This window comes from Thalassophryne amazonica, chromosome 18 (genome assembly GCF_902500255.1).
Source record: "Thalassophryne amazonica chromosome 18, fThaAma1.1, whole genome shotgun sequence".
Lineage (NCBI taxonomy): Eukaryota > Metazoa > Chordata > Actinopteri > Batrachoidiformes > Batrachoididae > Thalassophryne > Thalassophryne amazonica.
Genome location: NC_047120.1, coordinates 26,317,654 through 26,339,224, shown reverse-complemented (window position 1 = coordinate 26,339,224; position 21,571 = coordinate 26,317,654). Strand labels below are relative to the sequence as shown.

The window sequence follows — 21,571 nt, the reverse complement described above, 5'->3', positions numbered from 1 at the left end:
TCATGTCGTTCTGGGAGAAAGTGAAGTTTGCTCTTTAACGTCCTGCTTATTGTCCTTTACAACACTTTTTGTCCTCTTTGTTCCAGAGTAATATATATAAAATGTCTGAAATTCCGTTTGCGTTTATTAAATTCCACACATTTGTTTTACCAAGTTTTCAGGGTCCCATGCATGCAGTCTCTTATTAACGTGATGAAAAGCATAAAAAATGACATTTTGGTAGTATAATGTTGGCGCGCAAAGGATTATAGGATATCTCAATAGACCGAATACTACCACCAAATACAGTAAATCATCTGTTTGTGCAAATGCATTCTGGAATAGACACTCAGCTCCTGAAACATGTAAAATGCTTAAATTGGTGCGAGGAAAAAACAAACTGTCACCCATAAAAACACCAGTAAGCCCCCAGAACCAAGTCCCAACACCCAGAAAGGCAAGAAGACATGTTTTCATCACACCACGGCTCAAAGCAGAATGATTTCTTCACATTTATTTTGGAGTGTTGTTAAAGAGATAATATGATGATAAAAACGTCTCCAGTGGCTTCAGGGAGCTTTCTGTCAGAGTGAATGCACCAAAGCTCTGAGCGCTGCTCCCTGTGTCATCAGATCCAGCTCAGGTGCACGTGGGCATTTACTGGGGGATCGTCACTCTGCCACCGGCAAGAAATTAAAGAAGATCCTTTAGACAAGTTGTGCAATGTCCTTCTCCACCTTCTCCATGGGGCACTGAAGTTCGTACCTGTGTCAAAAAGAGCACGTAACACTTCTGTGATGTCACAAAGTTGGGTATATGGCATTTCAAACATCGATCTGCGGACTTACCTTCTGAAGGGGACGCCATCAGAGGTAATTAGGAACTTCTCAAAGTTCCATCGAATGTCGTTGACGCTAATTGGAGACCAGTAGAATTTCTTTATGTCGCCAATAAGAGTGTTGACAAATGGCAAAGACTCCTGCATGTGTGGGTTGACCAATCAGATACTTTATGCCATTAAGGTAACATATTAACAAATTCAATGTTGTGAACAGTACCTTTAGATAGGTGAACAGAGGCTCTTCATTTAATCCGTTCACTTCGACTCTCCCAAAGACTGGGAAGTTTGGGACAAACCCCCCTCCAGGCCTGACATATTTCAGAATATTTAGGGTCTCATGATTCAGCTCTGAAAAAAAAAACATTAAAGTATACTCCAAAAAATTGAAATGCAACACTTTTGTTTTTGTTCCTATTTTCATGTATGGTACCATTTTGTATTTGTTCCATGAATCCTTTGAGGTGCTTTGGCCAGTTCCACCAAAGATGCTGTGTCCTTCTACACTGACTCCACTTTGTAAAGTTAAAGGTCATCGGGGGAAAAGGTTAACGTTACATTTTTTTATCCAATGTCCACCACATTTGCCAAACATAGGTTATAGAATAGGCCAGGAAGCATCAAGTTTACCAATGGTCAAACCCTGGAATCAAGATAACTGGGTAACAGTAAGTGGTAAGCACCTGCTGTCCAAAATGAAGTCTCCTGGCAAAGGGAAAAAGTTGCAGTTGTTGTGTGGGCCGCCAGAAGAGGAGGTACTGCTGGCCCACCACGAGAGGGCACCCTGCCTGAAGTGCGGGCTTCAGGCACGAGAGGGCGCAGTCGCCTCACAGGAGCAGCCAGGGTGACAGCTGTCACGCATCACCTGCAACAGCTGTTACCCATCATCTGATCAGCAGGGGAATATCAGCAGGACGACGCCTCCACCTCTTTGCCGAGATATCGTTCTACCTGGAAGGTAACGTGCTCAGCTGACTGGTTAACAGTGTGACTTTTGGGAGTTGTTTAGCTGACTCCTTTTCCAATGAGTGGTGGAGGTAGTTTTCCTGCCGTGCGGATTCCTGGGTGCAGACGCACCCACATTTAATTGTTCTTTTGTTCCTCGCCAGCACTACCAGGTCCGACACGCGAAGGCAGTGGCCACCTGGGAGTTCGGGACTTGGCGGCTCCAGTATTCCCGGGGTCTGGTGGCGGAGGAAATCGTGTGGTTCTGGTTCTGCTTTGGACAGACGTCTCCTATCTTCGAGCCTGCCCACACGACACCTTTTGTGATTTGGCTTTGTCTATTGTAATCTGATTGTATTTGTTGTGCCCATTCACAACAGTAAAGTGTTGTTATTTGACCTCATCCATTGTCCGTTCATTTGCGCCCCCTGTTGTGGGTCCGTGTACCTACACTTTCCCAACAGGATATCTCGGCCAACGTCATGGACCCCGAGGGGCGTCGACCGGCCGTTGAACGGCCAATGGAAGAGCAGGGCGCACAGGCGTCTGCAGGAGGAATGATCGGTGAGTTGCAGCGAATCCTCACCGCTTTTACGGCTCGGCTGGATCTGATGACCGAGCAGAATGTCCTCCTTAACTGCAGGGTGGAGGCTCTCGCCGCGCAGGTGGAAGCGCGCCCTCAGGGCGCTGCTGCGGCTCTCCCTCCTGTCGATCCTGTGCGCAATAGTGACGTTCCACAGGTCGTTCAACGACCCCTCCCACCTTCCCCTGAAGCATACATAAGCCCTCCAGAACCGTACGGGGGTTGTGTGGAGACATGCGCGGACTTTCTTATGCAGTGTTCGCTCGTCTTCGCACAACGTCCCGTCATGTACGCGACTGATGCTAGTAAGATAGTTTATGTGATTAATCTGCTTCGCGGCAAGGCACGCGCTTGGGCTACAGCGCTCTGGGAGCAAAATTCACGGCTCCTTCTGACATATGATGGGTTTGTGAGGGAGTTCAGAACAGTGTTCAATCACCCAAATAGAGGAGAGACCGCTTCAGCCGTGCTGCTGTCAATGAGACAGGGGCGCCGGAGCGCAGCTGCTTATGCAGTCGACTTCCGCATCGCGGCTGCGAGGTCCGGCTGGAATAGCACTGCCCTCCGCGCCGCCTTCGTAAACGGACTATCGTTGGTCCTGAAGGAGCACCTGGTGGCTAAGGACGAACAGCGGGATTTGGACGGGCTTATTGATCTCGTTATACGATTAGACAATCGGTTAGAGGAACGCCGTCGGGAGCGAGGCGAAGGACGTGACCGGATACGCGCCGCCCCTCTCCCTTCCGGGTTCGAAAAGGGGCCGCCCTCCCCACGCTCCACAGCCGCAGCGCTTTGTGGGGCAACAGCTCCCCCTGTTGACGTTGTTAGGGAAACGCACAGGGCCAAAATGGGGAGGCTGATCCGTGGAGAGTGTTTTCTCTGCAGCTCAACAGAGCACACACAGAGAGACTGCCCCAAACGGCCAAGACGTCAACACTCGCCCTTAGAGACTGGGCTAAGGGGGGGGTCAAGACATTCAAGTGAGACACACACAAATTGCCACACGACTCCCAGTCACAATCCTGAGCGGGGATTTAACCCTTCAAGCCCGAGCACTGGTGGACACGGGGTCAGAAGGGAATCTGCTAGACAGCGGATGGGCAAAGGAGGTAGGGCTCCCTCTGGTGGCGCTTCCTTCGCCATTGCAGGTGCGGGCACTAGATGGCACCCTCCTCCCTTTACTCACACACAAGACACAACCAGTAACTCTGGTGGTGTCTGGAAACCACCGGGAGGAGATTGAGTTTTTTGTAACTCCTTCTACCTCCCCCGTGATTTTGGGCATCCCATGGATGTTAAAGCACAATCCCTGGATCGATTGGCCGTCTGGGGTGGTGGTTCAGTGGAGCGAAACCTGCCATCGGGTGTGTTTAGGATCCTCGGTTCCTCCCGGTTCCCAGGCTAAGGAGGAGGTCAAAGTCCCTCCCAATCTGACGGCAGTGCCGGTTGAGTACCACGATCTTGCTGACGTCTTCAGCAAGGATCTGGCACTCACCCTTCCCCCGCACCGTCCGTACGATTGTGCCATTGATTTGGTTCCAGGCGCTGAGTTCCCGTCCAGCAGGCTGTACAACCTCTCACGACCTGAGCGCGAATCAATGGAGACCTACATCCGGGACTCATTAGCTGCCGGGCTGATCCGGAACTCCACCTCCCCGATGGCGGCAGGTTTCTTTTTTGTGGGCAAGAAAGATGGCGGACTTCGTCCATGTATTGATTACAGGGGGCTGAATGAGATTACGGTTCGCAACCGATATCCGTTGCCATTATTAGATTCCGTGTTCACCCCCCTGCATGGAGCCAAAATCTTTACTAAGCTGGATCTTAGAAATGCGTATCACCTGGTTCGGATCCGGAAGGGAGACGAATGGAAGACGGCATTCAACACCCCATTAGGTCACTTTGAGTACCTGGTCATGCCGTTCGGCCTCACAAACTCCCCCGCGACATTCCAAGCATTAGTTAATGATGTCTTGCGGGATTTCCTGCACCGATTCGTCTTCGTATATCTAGACGATATACTCGTCTTTTCTCCGGATCCTGAGACTCATGTCCGGCATGTACGTCAGGTCCTGCAGTGGTTGTTGGAGAACCGGCTGTTTGTGAAGGGCGAGAAGTGTGAGTTTCACCGCACATCTTTGTCCTTCCTGGGGTTTATCATCTCCCCCAACTCCGTCGCTCCTGATCCGGCCAAGGTTGCGGCGGTGAGAGACTGGCCCCAACCCACTAGCCGTAGGAAGCTGCAACAGTTCCTCGGCTTTGCAAATTTCTACAGGAGGTTCATTAAGGGCTACAGTCAGGTAGTTAGCCCCCTGACAGCCCTGACCTCACCAAAAGTCCCCTTCACCTGCTCGGATCGTTGCGATGCCGCGTTCAAGGAGTTGAAACGGCGCTTCTCGTCTGCACCCGTTCTGGTGCAGCCCGATCCTAGTCGCCAGTTAGTGGTTGAAGTGGACGCCTCGGACTCAGGGATAGGAGCTGTGCTTTCCCAGAGCGGGAAGACCGATAAGGTCCTTCACCCTTGTGCCTATTTTTCCCGCAGGTTTACCCCGGCCGAATGGAACTATGACGTCGGCAATCAAGAACTCCTTGCGGTGAACGAGGCTCTTGAAGAGTGGAGACATCTGTTGGAGGGAACGTCCGTGCCATTCACGGTTTTCACTGACCACCGGAACCTGGAATATATCAGGACCGCCAAGCGGCTGAACCCCAGGCAAGCCCGCTGGTCACTGTTCTTCGGCCGTTTTGACTTCCGGATCACCTACCGTCCCGGGACCAAAAACCAGAGATCGGATGCCTTGTCCCGGGTACATGAAGATGAAGTCAAAGCGGAGTTGTCGGATCCACCGGAACCCATCATCCTGGAGTCCACTATCGTGGCCACCCTCACCTGGGACGTAGAGAGAACCATCCGGGAGGCCCTGGCACGAAGCCCAGACCCCGGAACTGGGCCGAAGAACAAACTATACGTCCCACCAGAAGCTAGGGCTGCAGTCCTGGACTTCTGTCATGGCTCCAAGCTCTCCTGTCATCCAGGGGTGCGAAGAACCATGGCAGTTGTCCGGCAGCGCTTCTGGTGGGCGTCCCTAGAGGCCGACGTCCGGGATTATATCCAGGCCTGCACCACCTGCACCAGGGGCAAGGCTGACCATCGCAGGGCATCAGGACTACTCCAGCCGCTGCCTGTGCCTCATCGCCCCTGGTCCCACATCGGCCTGGATTTTGTCACGTTCCTTGACTGACCGCTTGAAGCTGGCTTCAGAGAGAGACAGATTCCCATAGAAGCCCATGTTAAAATGGGCAACTTTAGAGCATAAATAAACATGTTTATAGCTGGTACTAAAACCACTTTTGGTCTCTATAGCTCAGTTGCCTCCTTCATGACATTTGTAAGCAGGGTGAGGGATCTTTTTAATAACATTGTTGAAGATGTTTTAAGTCATAAAGTTATGGATAATTAGGGGGGGTGGTTGTTTTGATTGACAGCTCATGTCATGGCTGCTAATTGCAGTGAAGAACCATCTCTGTCAATTCTGAGCATTTTATTACAAATAACTAATTATATGGGTTAACTGTCCACGCAGATCATCTAAGAAGTTTGTGCTCCAGTATTTCAGTTGAGTGAAAAATAAGGCGGTAGGTTCTAGAATTGATACACAAATTATCTTATCTGCCCTGAATCAAAGGCTTCGTTATACCCACCAGGTGCTTGAAGACCAAACTGGTTACAGGAGAATCCCAACACAGTGAAGTTGAGGTCACCAAACATTTCCATCAGTGCATTCAGTCGGTGGTACTACGGGAAAAAATACATATACGAGTATATTTTATACATAAAACACACAGTTCGCAGCTTGAGACCCACTGGTGTTTATGTGTGTTGATACAAACCCAATATTTGTGAGTAAAAAGTTTACAATACCAAAATATACATTCAAAATAGTTTATTTGTTATGTTTCGGACGCGGTCGGAGCACCGAACCAGCGTTTGAAAGGACCCAGCATAAAATAAGCAGAGCACGGTTCAAAGGATAACAGAGTTTAATAAACATAACAGTGTGCAGTGCTAAACAACCAAAAAGTCCGCGGTCTGGTGAGGTGGAAACACGGCGCGCTCTCAACAGCGCAAACGGTCCGGAGCCACAGCAGTTCGGACCCAGGGACCCCGCCGACACCCCCCAGGTGGCCGCGACAAACCAAGTCTGTGAAGAAAGAAAGCATGAGGTGAGTCCAACTCCACACAGAGAGACACAACTCAAAGGTGCACGCAATCAGCAAACACTTCCTGGCTTAAATCTATACATCAGCTTCTTACCCTGCAGGCACGGAACAACTCAGTTCAAATCTCCACTGCAGCAGAAGCTGATTAGACAATTAGCATAACGTGACAGCTCACTAACACAAGGTGTGAGGGACACCAAGTCCACTGTCATTACTTCATAAAAGTCACCAAAAACCGAATTACCTCAGGAAGTGTGCTGAAGAGCGTGAGACCTCACCCAATCCTCCTTCACAGACTGTGGCGTCAAACCTGGAGCGGTCTCTGCGTCCATGATGGTGAGATTGTTCTCCTGACGTCGATCTCACACGTCTACTCACAAGGTCGCGTCTCTGGCAATCACACACTGTGCATTCAAAGTTTAAATGCAGCAATCTCTGATTAAGACAAAATACACCACAGCTGTGAGTCCTAATGACCTGCATGTGAAAACAAGCCTCAGGTGTTCAGGGTGAGGTCCTAATGCTCAGCACTCAGTCCTGAATGCATACCACCTGGTGGGAGAAACAGAAAACAAAAACCAAGCCAGCCAAACACCCCAGCCCACATTATTTCCTCCACCAAGGAGGTTATGTTTTCGGTGGCGTCCGTTTGTTTGTTGGTTGGTTGGATGTTAGCAGGATTACTCAAAAAATCCTCAACTTATTTCAATGAAATTTTTACCAGGGGTGTATCTTGGCCTAAATTAGAAGTCATTAAATTTTGGTAATGATCCGGATCCAGTAATTTTTTAAGGATTCTTTATCGTTGCAGGATAGGGCCAATTTCAACATTTTTGTATCTAACTTCATGAAGACGGGTCACAAAGGCTGAACAAAAATTAAGCTATGACACAACAATAATTTAGCATTTGTTTCTCCTCATTGAATAAACTTATTATTAGAAAATAAAAAAACTTGTGTAGTTCATGCAGTTTCTCTTTATAAATACATTTGCTCAATATCTAACTACTGAATCTGAAACATGACGGTAGATGCGTGAAACGACGTGGAATAAGTCTCTTTGCCAAAGGGTATTCCATGTGACGTCAGTGACCCTATGGCCTTGGCGGAGGTTTGCGCTCTCCGAGTGCTTCTAGTTCTGAACATTTTATTATCAAACTCCTATGACAAAATAATCTGAGACTTGAGGTTTTACAGTTTAAACATGAACTTTATTGTAAATAACTGTAAATACAACCAACAAAGAACCAACATAAGTCAGGGTGCCTTCACTCTGATTGGTAGCCACCGTCAAGCCCCAACTCACTGGAGCCTATGCTACTAGACCACATTGTCATTGTTGGCTTTCGGGTCCGTGGCTCTACTAGGATTCGAATCGACAGGTGGCCCACGAGTGAGGACTTCTTGGGGAAAGAGGCTGCAGTCTCCTGAATTGCGTTATCAGGAGATGAGATCATTGACCCCCGGTGTTGCCTCCTTTACCCAAACTAAAGACCCTTTCACTCTCCGGCCTGCAAGATGTTGGACAGATGTTAACCAGCCCAGCCCCCACATTTAAATATTGTGCAGTTGAGGGGTTTGGAGACCCCCTCTAAAGCACCATCAGGGACCAGGACTTGGAATCTCTCTGCTACATCTGCTGGAGATAGTTTGCACCCGTGCATCCTCCTTTTGATCTGAAACATTCAATACAGGGATTAGACTGTCCTGCACCCACCCCACAGTCAGGAGATGACAGACATGGTGGTTCTTCCTGGACGCCGTCACAGGAGGTCAGTGACATCCCCTCAGGGTGATCCTCAGGAGATTAGGTGGGTAGTTCCTCAGTGATATCAGCAGGGGTGGAAAGAGAGTTCCCCTCAGGGACATCGATGTTACTAGTGTGCACGTTCCTCACCTTCTCCATTGACCGGATGTGCTCACCAAGTGACCCGCAAGAAACATCAATGTGGGTTAGCAAAGCCCCCCCCCCCCCAGAGGCTTAAAGACAGCTTGGGTGAGAGAACAGCTGAGCCCTCTTTGCTCTGCTCAGTTGCTGGTAGGAGAATGGCCACTGTGGCAACTGCTGGCTGATGACCGTCATCACAGGACATAAATCAGCGCTTGTTCCTCTTCTTCCTGGCGCCACCCAAGCCACAGTTGGAATCCGGCGAGGATGCAGACCAGAAATGAGTAGCTGGTGTTGAGGTGCTATGGAAACCACCGGAGTAAGAGGAGGCGTGCAATCCGCCAATCGTGGAGATGGTTGGAGGACAGGAACGGACAAAAAATTCACTGTAGGAATCAAAATGCTAAACCAGGCTGAGTACTTACAACTTGCAGATACTGGAATACCCAAGGACAGGGCACCACAACATTACTCAAACCAACCACAACTAAGACTGAGCAGAGTCTATAGATAACACACTCAATCACAGACAGCTGCAGATCCAAGCAGGTGTAGACCATTAACTCAAAATCTGCAGGAATGTAACAAAACAGCAAAGGGGGCTAGAAGGTCAGGACAGAGACTAAAACATGCAGGATTAGAACTAAACACCAGTGGAGGAGAGAGAGTCAGAAAACACATACAAGATGACAAAACAGAGGAAAAAGTGAGGAGACAGATAATAATAAGACAAAGGCTGAAGTGAGAACAGACCGGGGCAGTGACAAGAACAGAACAGAACATTTGGGATTGCACAGGGGTCTGTCTTAGGCCCACTGCTTTTCTCCCTTTATATAGCACCCCTTGGGCACATATTGCAGTGTTTTCATTGCTATGCTGATGATACTCCATTATACATGCCCATAACTGCTGATAATCTTATCCACATAAAATCCTTAGACGATTGCCTTGCATCATTGAAAATGAATTTGACCAGCTAACATTTAGCCTTGGCTCGTGTATCATACATCATACTGACAAACTGAGGAACCTTGGGGTAATTTTTGATCCTACATTATCCTTTGACCTCCACATTAGAGATATTACGAGGACTGCTTTCTTCCACCTGCAAAATACAGTGAAGATTCATCCCATCCTGTCTATGGCTGATGCTGAGACCCTGATTCATGCATTTGTTTCTCCTAGATTGGATTCCTGCAATGTTGTATTTTCTGGCTTACCGCAGTCCAGCATTAAGGGTCTCCAACTGGTTAAAAATGCTGCTGCCAGACTTTTGACAGGAAGCAGAACGTTTGACCACATTACACCCCATTACACCCATTTTAGCATCTCTTCACTGGCTTCCTGTCCCAGTGAGATCAGATTTTAAGGTTATTGTTGTGTGGGCTGCCAGAAGAGGAGGTACTGCTGGCCCACCACCAGAAGGCGCCCTGCCTGAAGTGCGGGCTTCAGGCACGAGAGGGCGCTGCCGCCTCAGGAACAAGCCGTGGTGACAGCTGTCACCCATCATCCGTGACAGCTGTCACTAATCAACACATCTGGTATAAAAGCAGGAAGACACCTCCACCAAACTGCCGAGATATCATCTTCATCTGGAGGTAATACTCTCAGCCCCTTTTGTGAGATCGATAAATCTATTATTGTGAGTGTTTGCAGGAGAACCGGTCGTTTTTGAGGAGGCTGTGCAAGACGGCGCTCCTTTTCGGCTGAGACCGCTGCAACGCGCTGAGTGAGAGGTGGAGGTGGCATTCCCACCATTGTTACTGGGTGTTCACACACCCACCCTTTGACTGTCTTTTGCTTTCTGCCAGCAGTACCAGATCCGACACTCCGGGAAAGTGGCCACCTGGGGACTCCGGAACTTGGCGGCTCCAGTATTCCTCGGGTTCAGGTGGCGGTGGAAATCGTGTGGTTCCGGTTCGTTTCCAGACGGGCGTCTCCTATCGTCGAGCCTGCCCACACGACCCCTTTTATTAATTGACTGTTGCACATTCTGATTCTGCTGTGTTTGGTTGTGACATTCACACCAGTAAAGTGTTATAATTTGACTCCTTCCATTGTCCGTTCATTTACGCCCCCTGTTGTGGGTCCGTGTCACTACACTTTCCCAACAGTTATGTTATTAACTTATAAAATTATTCACGGACTAGCTCCTCCCCATTTAGCTGACCTACTTAAACCCTACGTACCGGCCCGTGCTCTGCATTGTCAGGGTGCAGGACTACTTTGTGTCCCTAGGGTGAATAAAAAGTCTGCGGGTCACAGAGCTTTCTCTTATCGTGCCCCTGTTCTGTGGAATGATCTCCCTGCATCAATAAAACAGTCAGATTCTGTAGAGACTTTCAAGTCCAGACTTAAGACGCACTTATTTTCCCTTTCGTATGGCTAGCATACTGGCATAGTATGTTACGATGCTTTTTACCCTTTTAAATTCATTTATTAGGAAAGAGAGTGGGTCGCAGCCTCAACTTTATCTAAAGTCTGGTTCTTTTAGTGAAGCTTAGGGCTAATGGCCAGCGAGCACCTTAGTATTTCTTCTGTTTTTCTTGCTGCTTTATGCTGACAAATTATACTGTGTTGTTTTTCTGATGCCTGATTGTTTTTTTTTTTCTCTGTTTGAGATGCAGCTCCATCCAAACATGCAGGCCTCCCGTCCTGTGCACCGGCATGGACTCCCAAAATTTCCTGTATTTCGTTTTGTAAATTGTGTCGGTAGCATGGCCCAAGCAGGGGGTCACCCCTTTGACTCTGGTCTGCTTGAGGTTTCTTCCTCAAATCATTAGAGGGAGTTTTTCCTTGCCACTGTCACCTGTGTGCTTGCTCTGGGGGTTGGTAAGGTTAGACCTTACTTGTGTGAAGCACTTGGAGGCAAATGTGTTGTGATTTGGTGCTATATAAATGAAAATAAATGAAACTGAAAACAGAGACACAGAAGAGGTGATGGAGTGTGGCACAAAAGAAGCAGGCTGGGACTAACAGAATAGAGAGAAACAGAGCAGGGCTGAGTGAGAGAGATGCTCACTCTCACACTAGACTGAACAGGAGCACTGAGGGCCCAAAAGGACGAGAGTGGGGGGAAAACCACAGAGCTTAATAATGAGTACTAGAGTCTGCACTCCCAATGCTGCCAGCTGAACATGAATGTCCCCTCATGGACAGCGACATGACACCTCCTAACCGGGTAAAATATTGATGGATGTTAATACATATTCAATGCAGATATGTGAGTGAACACACTCAGAAAAACAGTCGGAACATCCATCCATCCATTTTCTTCCGCTTCATCCGAGGTCAGGTCGCGGGGGCAGCAGGTCAAGCAAAGCCGCCCAGACCTCCCGATCCACGCACACCTCCCCCAGCTCCTCCAGGGGAAGCCTGAGGTGTTCCCAAGCCAGCTGCAAGATGTAGTCCCTCCAGCGTGTCCTGGGTCTTCCCCAGGGCCTTCTCCCGATGGGACGTGCCTGGAACACCTCTCCAGCGAGGCGTCCAGGGGGCATCAGAAAAAGATGCCCGAGCCACCTCAGCTGGCTCCTTTTGACGTGGAGGTTCTCCTCCACGTCTTCTCCTCCAGTCGTAACATACGTGTTAAAATGTCATTCTGACCTGGCTATCAAGCCAGTGAAATTAATTTACATTAAATTATGTAAGGAAAGTATTAAACGTACTCTGGCACCCACACATTCCCAAATATTAGTGTTGAACATTACACAGATCTGATCTGTTCTAGCTGCAATAAATCACCTGCTGAGACATCCTGCTGCCACTGTGTTCAGCGTAGCATGGCTCAACAATCCAATACATACATATATATATATTATATTTTTACACAACTATCCTTTATTGACCAAGTTTCAATCATGAAGTCAGTGGTGTGGGTGTGTATCTCTGTGTTTGGGTGTGACTGTGAGCGGCACAGCGCGGGTCATTATAATCTGCGAGCAGTGGCTCAAAATTAAGGCGCAAAATTAAAAAATCATTGGTCTTGTCTAACAATTTTAATCACTAGCGACAAATATTTTAACTAGACATCGGTCTAGCAGGGGAAAATATCAACTAGACATAAGAGTTAATGGTCCGTGTCCTTGACAGACATGGCAGGCAACATACACCTGTTTATCGACCAAATGTCACAGACAAAGTGACAAGAATAACCAAAACCACTTACTTATGGAAGGAAATGTCTCCCTTCTTCTGTTTGTGGCTTTGCCAACATGCACAGCTTTCCAGTAAATTCCACTTGTTTCTTGACGAGACTAATTGAGCGTCGATGCGTGCTGCCTACTGAGTTGCCCGCATCCAAAATGGCGATCACGCCTCCATGCCTAACCTCTCCGGGGAAAACATAGGGGCCAAATCCCAAAAACAACCCTACCAAAACACAGCCCTAACACTTCTCGTTTATTTTGGATCTGCTTAGCTAGCAAGATAGTGACCGCTTATCTCTTGTCGCTGTTAAATACTCTTCTGACTGACAGCTCATCACTTTGACTGTCTCTTCCAGCTAATGTAACCAAAGTGTAATGAGGGTCCCAGTCATACTTGACAGCATTCTAAACAATGCCGTCAGACCACCCTCTGCTGGACAAATTATGTCATGCCACCAATTCCAACAGTCAAAGTGTTTTTCTGCATTGTTTATTTGGTAAAAGTAAAAGTTTTCATATTTGCAAAAATAACACAGATAGCAATGTTGTTAAAAAGTGTCATATCAACCGATATCAGCAAACCGATATATCAGTCAACCTCTACTCTCAACCCTTAATAAAAGTGACATGTTATGTTGGACAAAGTGTCATGATATTGCAGAGCATTACCTCCACGATTGTTGACCCTCAGAAGGTGGCAACAGTGACGATGAGAAGCACCTTACCCCTGTAGTTACTGAGTGGAACAGAAACCCCATCCAGAGTCTCGGCAGAGAAATCGTAGATTGATTTATGAGCCATGACTTCACTTCAGCATGCACGCAGGACTGTAAGTCAGCACAGAGTGAGCGTTCACTCAGCCATCCTGTGGGCTCATCTCATTCTGTCCGACGAAACTCAGTCAGCAAATGTTCAGCATGACCGACTTCATTGTTCCTGCCAGAGGTGAGCTCACAGCGGGATCGTTTGTCCAACACGTGTATCCAGAGTGAGCGTCAGCCAAAGTGGTGACAGCTGAAGATTTTGAAAAGCATCCTGTATCTTTTCCTCCCAGTTACAGCAAACAAATGACTGAATGATATGTTGCAGGTAATGTGAACAATTTTTCAATTTTTATAAATATAACGCAATGCTAAAAAAAAAAACCCTCAGCCATATGTGCATGGTCTTCTTTAAAATTTGCAGTTGTTTAATTGGTATTCCAGTGCAAAGTGTATATATATATATATATATATATATATATATATATATATATATATATATATATATATATATAATTTACAATTTGTACATGTTCAATAAAGCCCTCGATCAATCAATCATAAACAATATTTATGTTTATGAGCTTTTGACAAGAGAGGAAGTTAGCTTTGAGTCAGCAGAAGTAAGCGTGCACACTGACATCCACAAAATGTCTTGTAAATCATTCCAGAGGTATTATCAGGTTACAAAAACACCATTTTCCGTTATAAAAGTGTTTATTTCTCACTAGCTTTTACATAATATATGACAAAGAGGTTACAGTTACACACAAACAAAATGGTTTGCAGCTAGCCTGCGACATCACCATGCTAATGTCCACTGTAAATCACTTCAGAGGTTTTTTTTAGGTTCCAAAAACTCAGTTTTAGAAGTGTTTATTTCTCGCTAGCTTTTATATAATATATGAGAAAGACAGCAAGGATGCACAGAGCCTATGGTGGTGCATTCAGGACATCATGGACTACAAGCCTGTGCCACAGAGCTGTGAGAGCAACATCCCTCTGCTCAAAAAATGAAAAAGCTTCTTTGCACGCTTTGAAACACACACACACACAAAAAAAAAAAAATCACACACCCACAGAAGACCCCTCCCCACGACCAGATCCTGTGCCTCTCTGCCACCAACGTGAAGAGGACACTCATGCTATCAACACCCGCAAGACAACAGGTCCAGACACCATCCCTGGTTGTGTGCTGAAGGACTACGTAGAGGAGTTTAAGGATGTCTTTGGCTCTACCGAGCCAAACGATCTACAGAGGATGCAATCTGCTCTGCACTCCACCCAGCCCTCACCCACTTGGACAAAAAAGACTCATATATGACAATACTGTTCACAGACTTCAGTTCTGCATTCAACACCATAATACCGCAACAACTCATCTGCAAACACGACAAACTAGGATTCTGTACCTCCCTCTGCAACTGACTTCTGGACTTCCTTAGTCAGAGGCCTCAAGTAGTACATGTTGGCAACAACATTTCAAGCAGCATCACACTGAGCACAGGGGCACCCCAAGGCTGTGTGCTCAGCCCCCTGCTCTTAACCTTGCTGACACATGACTGCACGACATCCTACAGCAACAATTACATTGTGAAGTTTGCTGACAACACAACCCTGGTGGGTCTCATCACCAAGGGCGACGAGACTCAATATAGGAAGGATGTCAACCTTCTGACCACGTGGTGCAGAAGCAACAACCTCCTGCTGAACGTCAGAAAGACCAAGGAGATTGTTGTTGACTTCCGGAGAGGTCACACCCAACACCTGCCACTGACCATTGACGGGGCTGCGGTGGAGAGAGTGAGCAGCACCAAATTCCTGGGGGTGCACATCAGTGAAGACCTCTCCTGGACCACCAACACCGCATCACTGGCGAAGAAAGCCCAGCAGGGCCTCTGCTTCCTAAGAAAACTCAAGCGGGCAAGTGCTCCACCAGCCATCATGAGCACATTCTACCGAGGCACCATTGAGAGCATCACCAGCTGTCACTGTGTGGGGCGGAGCTGCACTGACTACAACAGGAAAGCCCTGCAGCGCATAGTGAACACAGCTGGAAGGATCATTGGTGCCCCCACTCTCCTCCCTGAAAGACATATACACTACCCGTTTCACCCGCAGGACGATCACAATTGTCAATGATGCAAGCCACCCCGCTCACAATTTGTTCAACCTCCTGCACTCTGGGAAGAAGTACTGTACCCTGCGCTCCCGCACCTCCAGACTCCCCAACAGCTTTATCCACCAGGATGTTAGGAGGCTAAACTCACTACCCTCTCCACCCCCATTTCCATAACATCCTGGACTTCTAAACCCTCTGACCCACACAACTGTCTTGCACTCTTATGCCACTTCGACACTTTGTTTAAAACCAGGAGAACACACTTCTGCTGCTATTATCTGACTGTACTTGCACGACTATGCCACTTGCACACTTGGGTCAAACAGAAATACCTCAGCTGCCACTATTTTCCTTGACTGTCTCTGCACTATTTCATTTTTCGCTGCCACTTATCACCGTGAACAGTGTGCTTTTAGTTCTTCATTGCAAATTTTTTTGTGTGTCTTCATTTTGAGTCTTCATCACCTTCTTACTTATATATTGTTTACTTGAATGCTAGATACACTGAAAAAAACTGAAATTGAAGCGATATTTACTTGAAAAAAAAAAACTAGTAAATTTTTAAAGGAGAATTCTTAAGTAAATTTTACTTGCATATATTAGTTGATCTAAAAGGATAACTCAAGTAACATTTACTAGCAATCATCAACTAAAACTAAATATTTTCACTGAGTTTTACTCTGTCTTTATTCATAAAAAGTAAAACTATTCAGCTGTTCCCCTTGTTAGCAGATCCAATTTGCATCTGCATGTTGATTTGGCACAAATTCTACACTGGATGCACTTCCTGATGGAAATGCGCCAGGGGTGTGGGTTTGAACCGGGAACCTTTTGCACTGAAACCAAGTGCACTAACCGTTTGTCCACACCTCTGCCTACTATGGATTATTAAAAATACTTAAATTTGTCAGACAGTGAGACAAAAGAAATTCTGTTTAGAAAAAAGATGCATCAATGGTTGTTTTATAATGAACACATTCATGAACTAATGATCCAAGATCTGCTGTGGCAACTCCAAGTGAAAACAAGGGCAGCCAAAGGGACTTAAAACTCAGTGCAGGGGTGGTGGACAAGCGATTAGTGCACTTGGTTTCAGTGCAAAAGGTTCCCAGTTCAAACCCCACCCCTGCCACATTTCTCCATGTAATGTGGAGGTGCGTCAGGAAGCACATCCAGTGTAGAATTTGTGCCAAATCAACATGCAGATCCAAATTATGAATAAAGAGAGAGTAAAATTCAATGAAAATATTCAGTTGATGATTGCTAGTCAATGTTACTTGAGTTATTCTTTTAGAAACACTAATATATGCAAGTAAGATTATTTAAGAATTCCCATTGTAAAATTTACTTGGAATTTCTGAGTGAAAAAACTTTTTTTTTCAAGTAAATATTACTCCAATTTTTTTCAGTGTAGGTTTGTCTTAATGATTACCTTACTGTCGGGAATATTTCACCGTGGGATGGTGGGAAACGTAATTTCGATTGCTTTGTATGTCTGGTACATGTGAAGAATTGACAATAAAGCTGACTTTGTCTTTGAGAAGCATGTTATTTATATAAACACATAAATGAAGCAGTTTTACAGAGACCTGCCACTGACACCACGCTGCTGCTCCTCTCTGATTGTGTGGGTGTTTATAACATTGAAAACCCTGTTTAATGTATATTTTACACTGTATCTTAATCAAACATGCCCCAATCACTCTCATATTTTAAAGTGAGGTGCAGACTGGTACTCACTATCACCTCACAAAGTTTGATCTGGATCTAATCCGGATTGTAGAATTTGTGGACATTAGAATTTAATATTGAAAATCCCATTTGGTGTACATTTTGCATTATATATCAATCAAAAGTGCCTCAATCACTCTCATTTGTGACACTGAGGTGCAAACTGGCACTTTCAATGAACAGACTAAGTTTGATCCACATCTGATGCATAGTGTAGATTTAGCAGCTATTTGAGTATAACATTAAAAAGTCCTTTTAATCTATATATTGTATTATATTTTATCTTAAGAAAAGCTACTTCTAACAGGACTTTGAGTTTGAGAATTTTTACCAAAGTAAAAATTTTTGGAACTGGAAACTAGTATTGGCAGAGGTTTGCACTTCAGTGCTCTAGTTTAGCTCGTAGTGTCACTTGAGGATGTAAACCAGCTGGAGAATTATTTATTCGTATTTATAGAAGTATTTATATTGTGTATTCATATTACAAACTGTTTTTTACTTGCACTTTTGATACTCTGTGTGCTTCTTACCCTGTGTGCTGCTAAACAATGCTGCTGGAACCTCATTTTCCCTGAGGGAGTCTTCCCAAGGAATCAATTAAATTCTAATCTAATCACACATCACAGCTCATGCTCAGTAAGTATCAGGAGGGCTCATGTGACTCAGAAAAAGTATTTTGATAAGATTTTTTAATATTAAAACAAATATCAATTTAGGATTAAAGCTACAGTGTGGAGCATTTAGTGACATCTAGTGGCAGAATTGCAGATTGCATGATACACTTACAATTTTGTTTCACTCCACATTTTCACTTCTTTGACGTTTCACAAAACTGAGGATTCTCAAACTTGTTAGCCTGCTTTAGTAGCCATCAGTGTATCTGGGAAATGCAAAAGGTGGAACAAGTATGTCCCTTTTGGGTGAGATGCACTTCTGTAACCATGAAACCAAACTGCCGTGACCAGGGTCGGACTGGGAACAAATTTTGGCCCTGGCATTTTTCCTCTGGACCAGCACACTATTGGCCCGACGAATCCACCCCCAAACACGCACACCCACCCGTCCATACCAAACCCCCAATGAACAAATACTATACACCTAAACACCATGAACACACACCTAAACACACTTTCACTGTCATTTCACCTTGATCATAGTGCAAAATGGAAGCAAAAGCACACAGGTGGAAAAAAGCTTTTGTGTCTCCAAAGTGTGTGTGTGTGTGTGTGTGTGTGTGTGTGTGTGTGTGTGTGTGTGTGTGTGTGTGTGTGTGTGTGTGTGTGTGTGTGTGTGTGTGTGTGTGTGAGTGAGTGAGTGAGTGAGTGAGTGAGTGAGACAGAGAAAATGAAGGTAATATTTTGCATGAACATTACTGAATGGAATAGAGACAAAAAAGAAGCTTGAAAACTTAAATTGAATAATTTGACTAACTAATAACACCAAAACCTTTAAATTAAATTGGTTAAAATTAATTAACAGTGTAGAGGACAAAGCAAATTAAGTTTACAAAACCACTTAATTAAATGCGTTGCTAAACTTGGGTTTGTCTGACTATAAGTGTCTTGTGTGAACTCAGTGGCTGAGTTAGAAATTCTTTAAAAAACATGCAAATTGCTATTTTAGGGTTTTGTTTTGTTTTGAAACTGAGCAAATAATTTGTTTTAGTGTGGAATACTCCAAAGAATATTTCGCTTCTGTGAACTGATCCTCATAATGTGTGAAGTGAAATCAAAATGCCAGCATGACTGCAGCTTTGAACACTGTTACAAACAGCCCCGGCCTCCCCTATTACCATTATAACTGGTCTGCTGTCCCAATAAAGATCACAGCTTTGACCCCTAAAACAAACCAAAAAAACATCACTCATTCGTTTTATCTTAAATTTTCACCCTCGTTTCCACACCAGGAGCAACATTCGGGAATAAATCCGAGCAGCAGGGAGAGCGCGAAGCGCAGAGAAGTCCAGGCGCCGAGGCCTCAGTCCATTCACAGGGGCGCTGTGTTGCCAGATATGAAATATGAAACTATCGTACCAAAACCTCAAAATTATCGTATTTTGGGAGAAATGATCGTACACAATCAAAACGCATAAAACGCAGCTATTTTAGCGTTTTGTTTTTTTGTTTTTTTTTTTATTTCCAAAGAATTTTATGTCACATTTTTAAACAGCAATTATAATAATGGGGAAACTAGAACGCACTGCTAGAAATTTTTTTTTTTCTGTGAAGGGACACAAATGTGTTAATTACCAAACTAGAAAGAGTCGAATTCAACCTCGAGGTGGCTGTCGTCATCCGTTGCCATGGCCACGTGCAGATTTTGTTCAACACAGAAAAAATGTTGACACCTCCATAAGGAACTTGAACTTTTTTTTTTTTTTTTCTTGTATATCTCTTTGCTCTTGTGTTTTGTTCGTTTGTTATTGCATTTGTTGAAATAAAGTTTCGAAAAAAAAGGTGTTGGTTGGGGAATCTTCCTGTCCTGCACAGATTGGGTGGGAACTCATTACTTTGTATGAGAGGGGGCGGGCTTTCAAATGACGTTGTCCCGGTCGCCCAAAGCCAGCAGCAGCCCTGTGTGTGTTGTGTCTTTGATGCCGCCTGAGTGCAACACCTGCAAAATGATTCTTGGGTGTCAGAGAGAGCTGCGTGTTTGGGCAACCAACTGAAATTATCGTACATTGTGGATTTTTTCCCATTATTGATCGTACATCGTACAGAGGGTAAAACTATCGTACAAATACGATAATTATCGTACATCTGGCAACACTGCAGGGGCGGGAGCGGCCGCCTGCTCTTCCTGCAATTTGATTGGCCACCTGTATGCTTCTCCAAATGTCATTGGCTGTTGGTCATGTCAATCATTGTGCTCGATGTAAGTCACCGTTGTGTGATCAAACGGAAACAAAACTGAAATCTAGAATAAGACTGCGCCGTGTATGAAACACTACAGAACTTTTATTTTGACACAAATTCAGGACGTGGTTCTGCAGCTGCGCCGATTAAATGCTGTAGCTTCACCGATCACGGACTTTCCTCGTGTTGACAGCAGCGCGCGGTTCAAGAACACTGTATTTCCATAATCTCTATAAATATGGGAGGGCCGGCTCACGCACGTGAAAACGTGCAGCGGCCCACCGGGCAAATGCCCAAAATCACAGATTATCAGTCCGAGTATGGCCGTGACTCTGTAATATTTGGAACATCCATCTACAAAGTGAGCAAACACAAGAAACAAACACACGTCAGGTTAAGTGGCTGCAGATGAGACAACTGTGTTTGTCATCAGCCAATTAGAATTAATTAAATTAAATCCAAACAGTGACCATGTCAGTCTGCCGCAATATGTCCAGACGAGCCAAGGTTTGGAATCAGAATATGTATTTTAAAGTGGCTTGTTTGAATAAAAATGAGTGAGCGTCTCAGATTCTGATCTCACAAAAATTCAATGTGCATTAAAAACAAACAAAACAGAAAGCAGCTTCCAAGTCAATCAGAATTTATGCAGGTTATACTCCAGGATGCTCCAAAGAGTCAATTATTTTGGTTATACTTAAAAAATAATTATTATATTGTGACTATTATAAGATTATTTATATTGCAGTAATCATTCAGCCCATAAACCATCCATATTATCATCCAAAGTTGCAAATTTATCTTCTATTCTCTATCAAAAGATGAAAGTGTTAAATTGGGGTTTGAGTTTAAATCATTAAAATTTAATGACAAATATATTTTTTAATTAAATGCCACAAATTATTAAAAATATTCAAGAATAAAAAGAAATTATTGATCACCTTTCAGTTTTTCTCTGTCAAATGTTCTCTTTTTTCCTTCTGTTACATTAATTCCTAACAAAGTAAAACAATAGCTTTCAAAGTTTAAAAAAAATGAAGAAAAAAATATGGTTAGAGTAATTATTCCAGTGGACACAATGCTTGATCAGCATTGTTGCTTCTTCTAAATTATTACATTTTGATGTGAAACAGTGTGATACCGAAGTCATTTCAACGTCAGTCTCCTGATTTTGTAACAATGTCAGAATATGACACTATACCATGTCAAAAAGTGGTCATAGGTTTCTGACTGGTACTTTTATTTAGTTTTAATTTCTCTCAAAACCTGTGGGAAGAGTTTTTATTTATTTACACAAAACAGCAGATGTGTTACTTCTTGATTTTAATATTTTATTAAATTAATTTGATTATATTGAATAGCTACAGTGAATATCTACATTGATCCAACGTTAGATTTCCACAGTAAGTCCCTTCAACTTCTCCCTTGTTTTCATCCGGGGTCACCATAGCAGATCCGAGGTGGATTTGCATGTTGATTTGGCACAAGTTTTACACCTAACAC

General features: G+C 44.8%; 1 protein-coding gene across 1 annotated transcript; it reads right to left on the bottom strand.

Moving 5' to 3' along the window:
* Positions 1 to 475: 475 nt before the first annotated feature.
* On the bottom strand, positions 476 to 13,482 carry gpx9 (glutathione peroxidase 9). The gene is made up of 5 exons (XM_034193792.1): positions 13,269 to 13,482; positions 6,048 to 6,141; positions 1,038 to 1,168; positions 828 to 958; positions 476 to 744 (listed from the first exon to the last, which is right to left on the bottom strand). The coding sequence occupies exons 1-5, from the start codon at positions 13,398 to 13,400 to the stop codon at positions 687 to 689; spliced, it is 546 nt and encodes a 181-aa protein (XP_034049683.1). The 5' UTR covers positions 13,401 to 13,482; the 3' UTR covers positions 476 to 686.
* Positions 13,483 to 21,571: the final 8,089 nt, after the last annotated feature.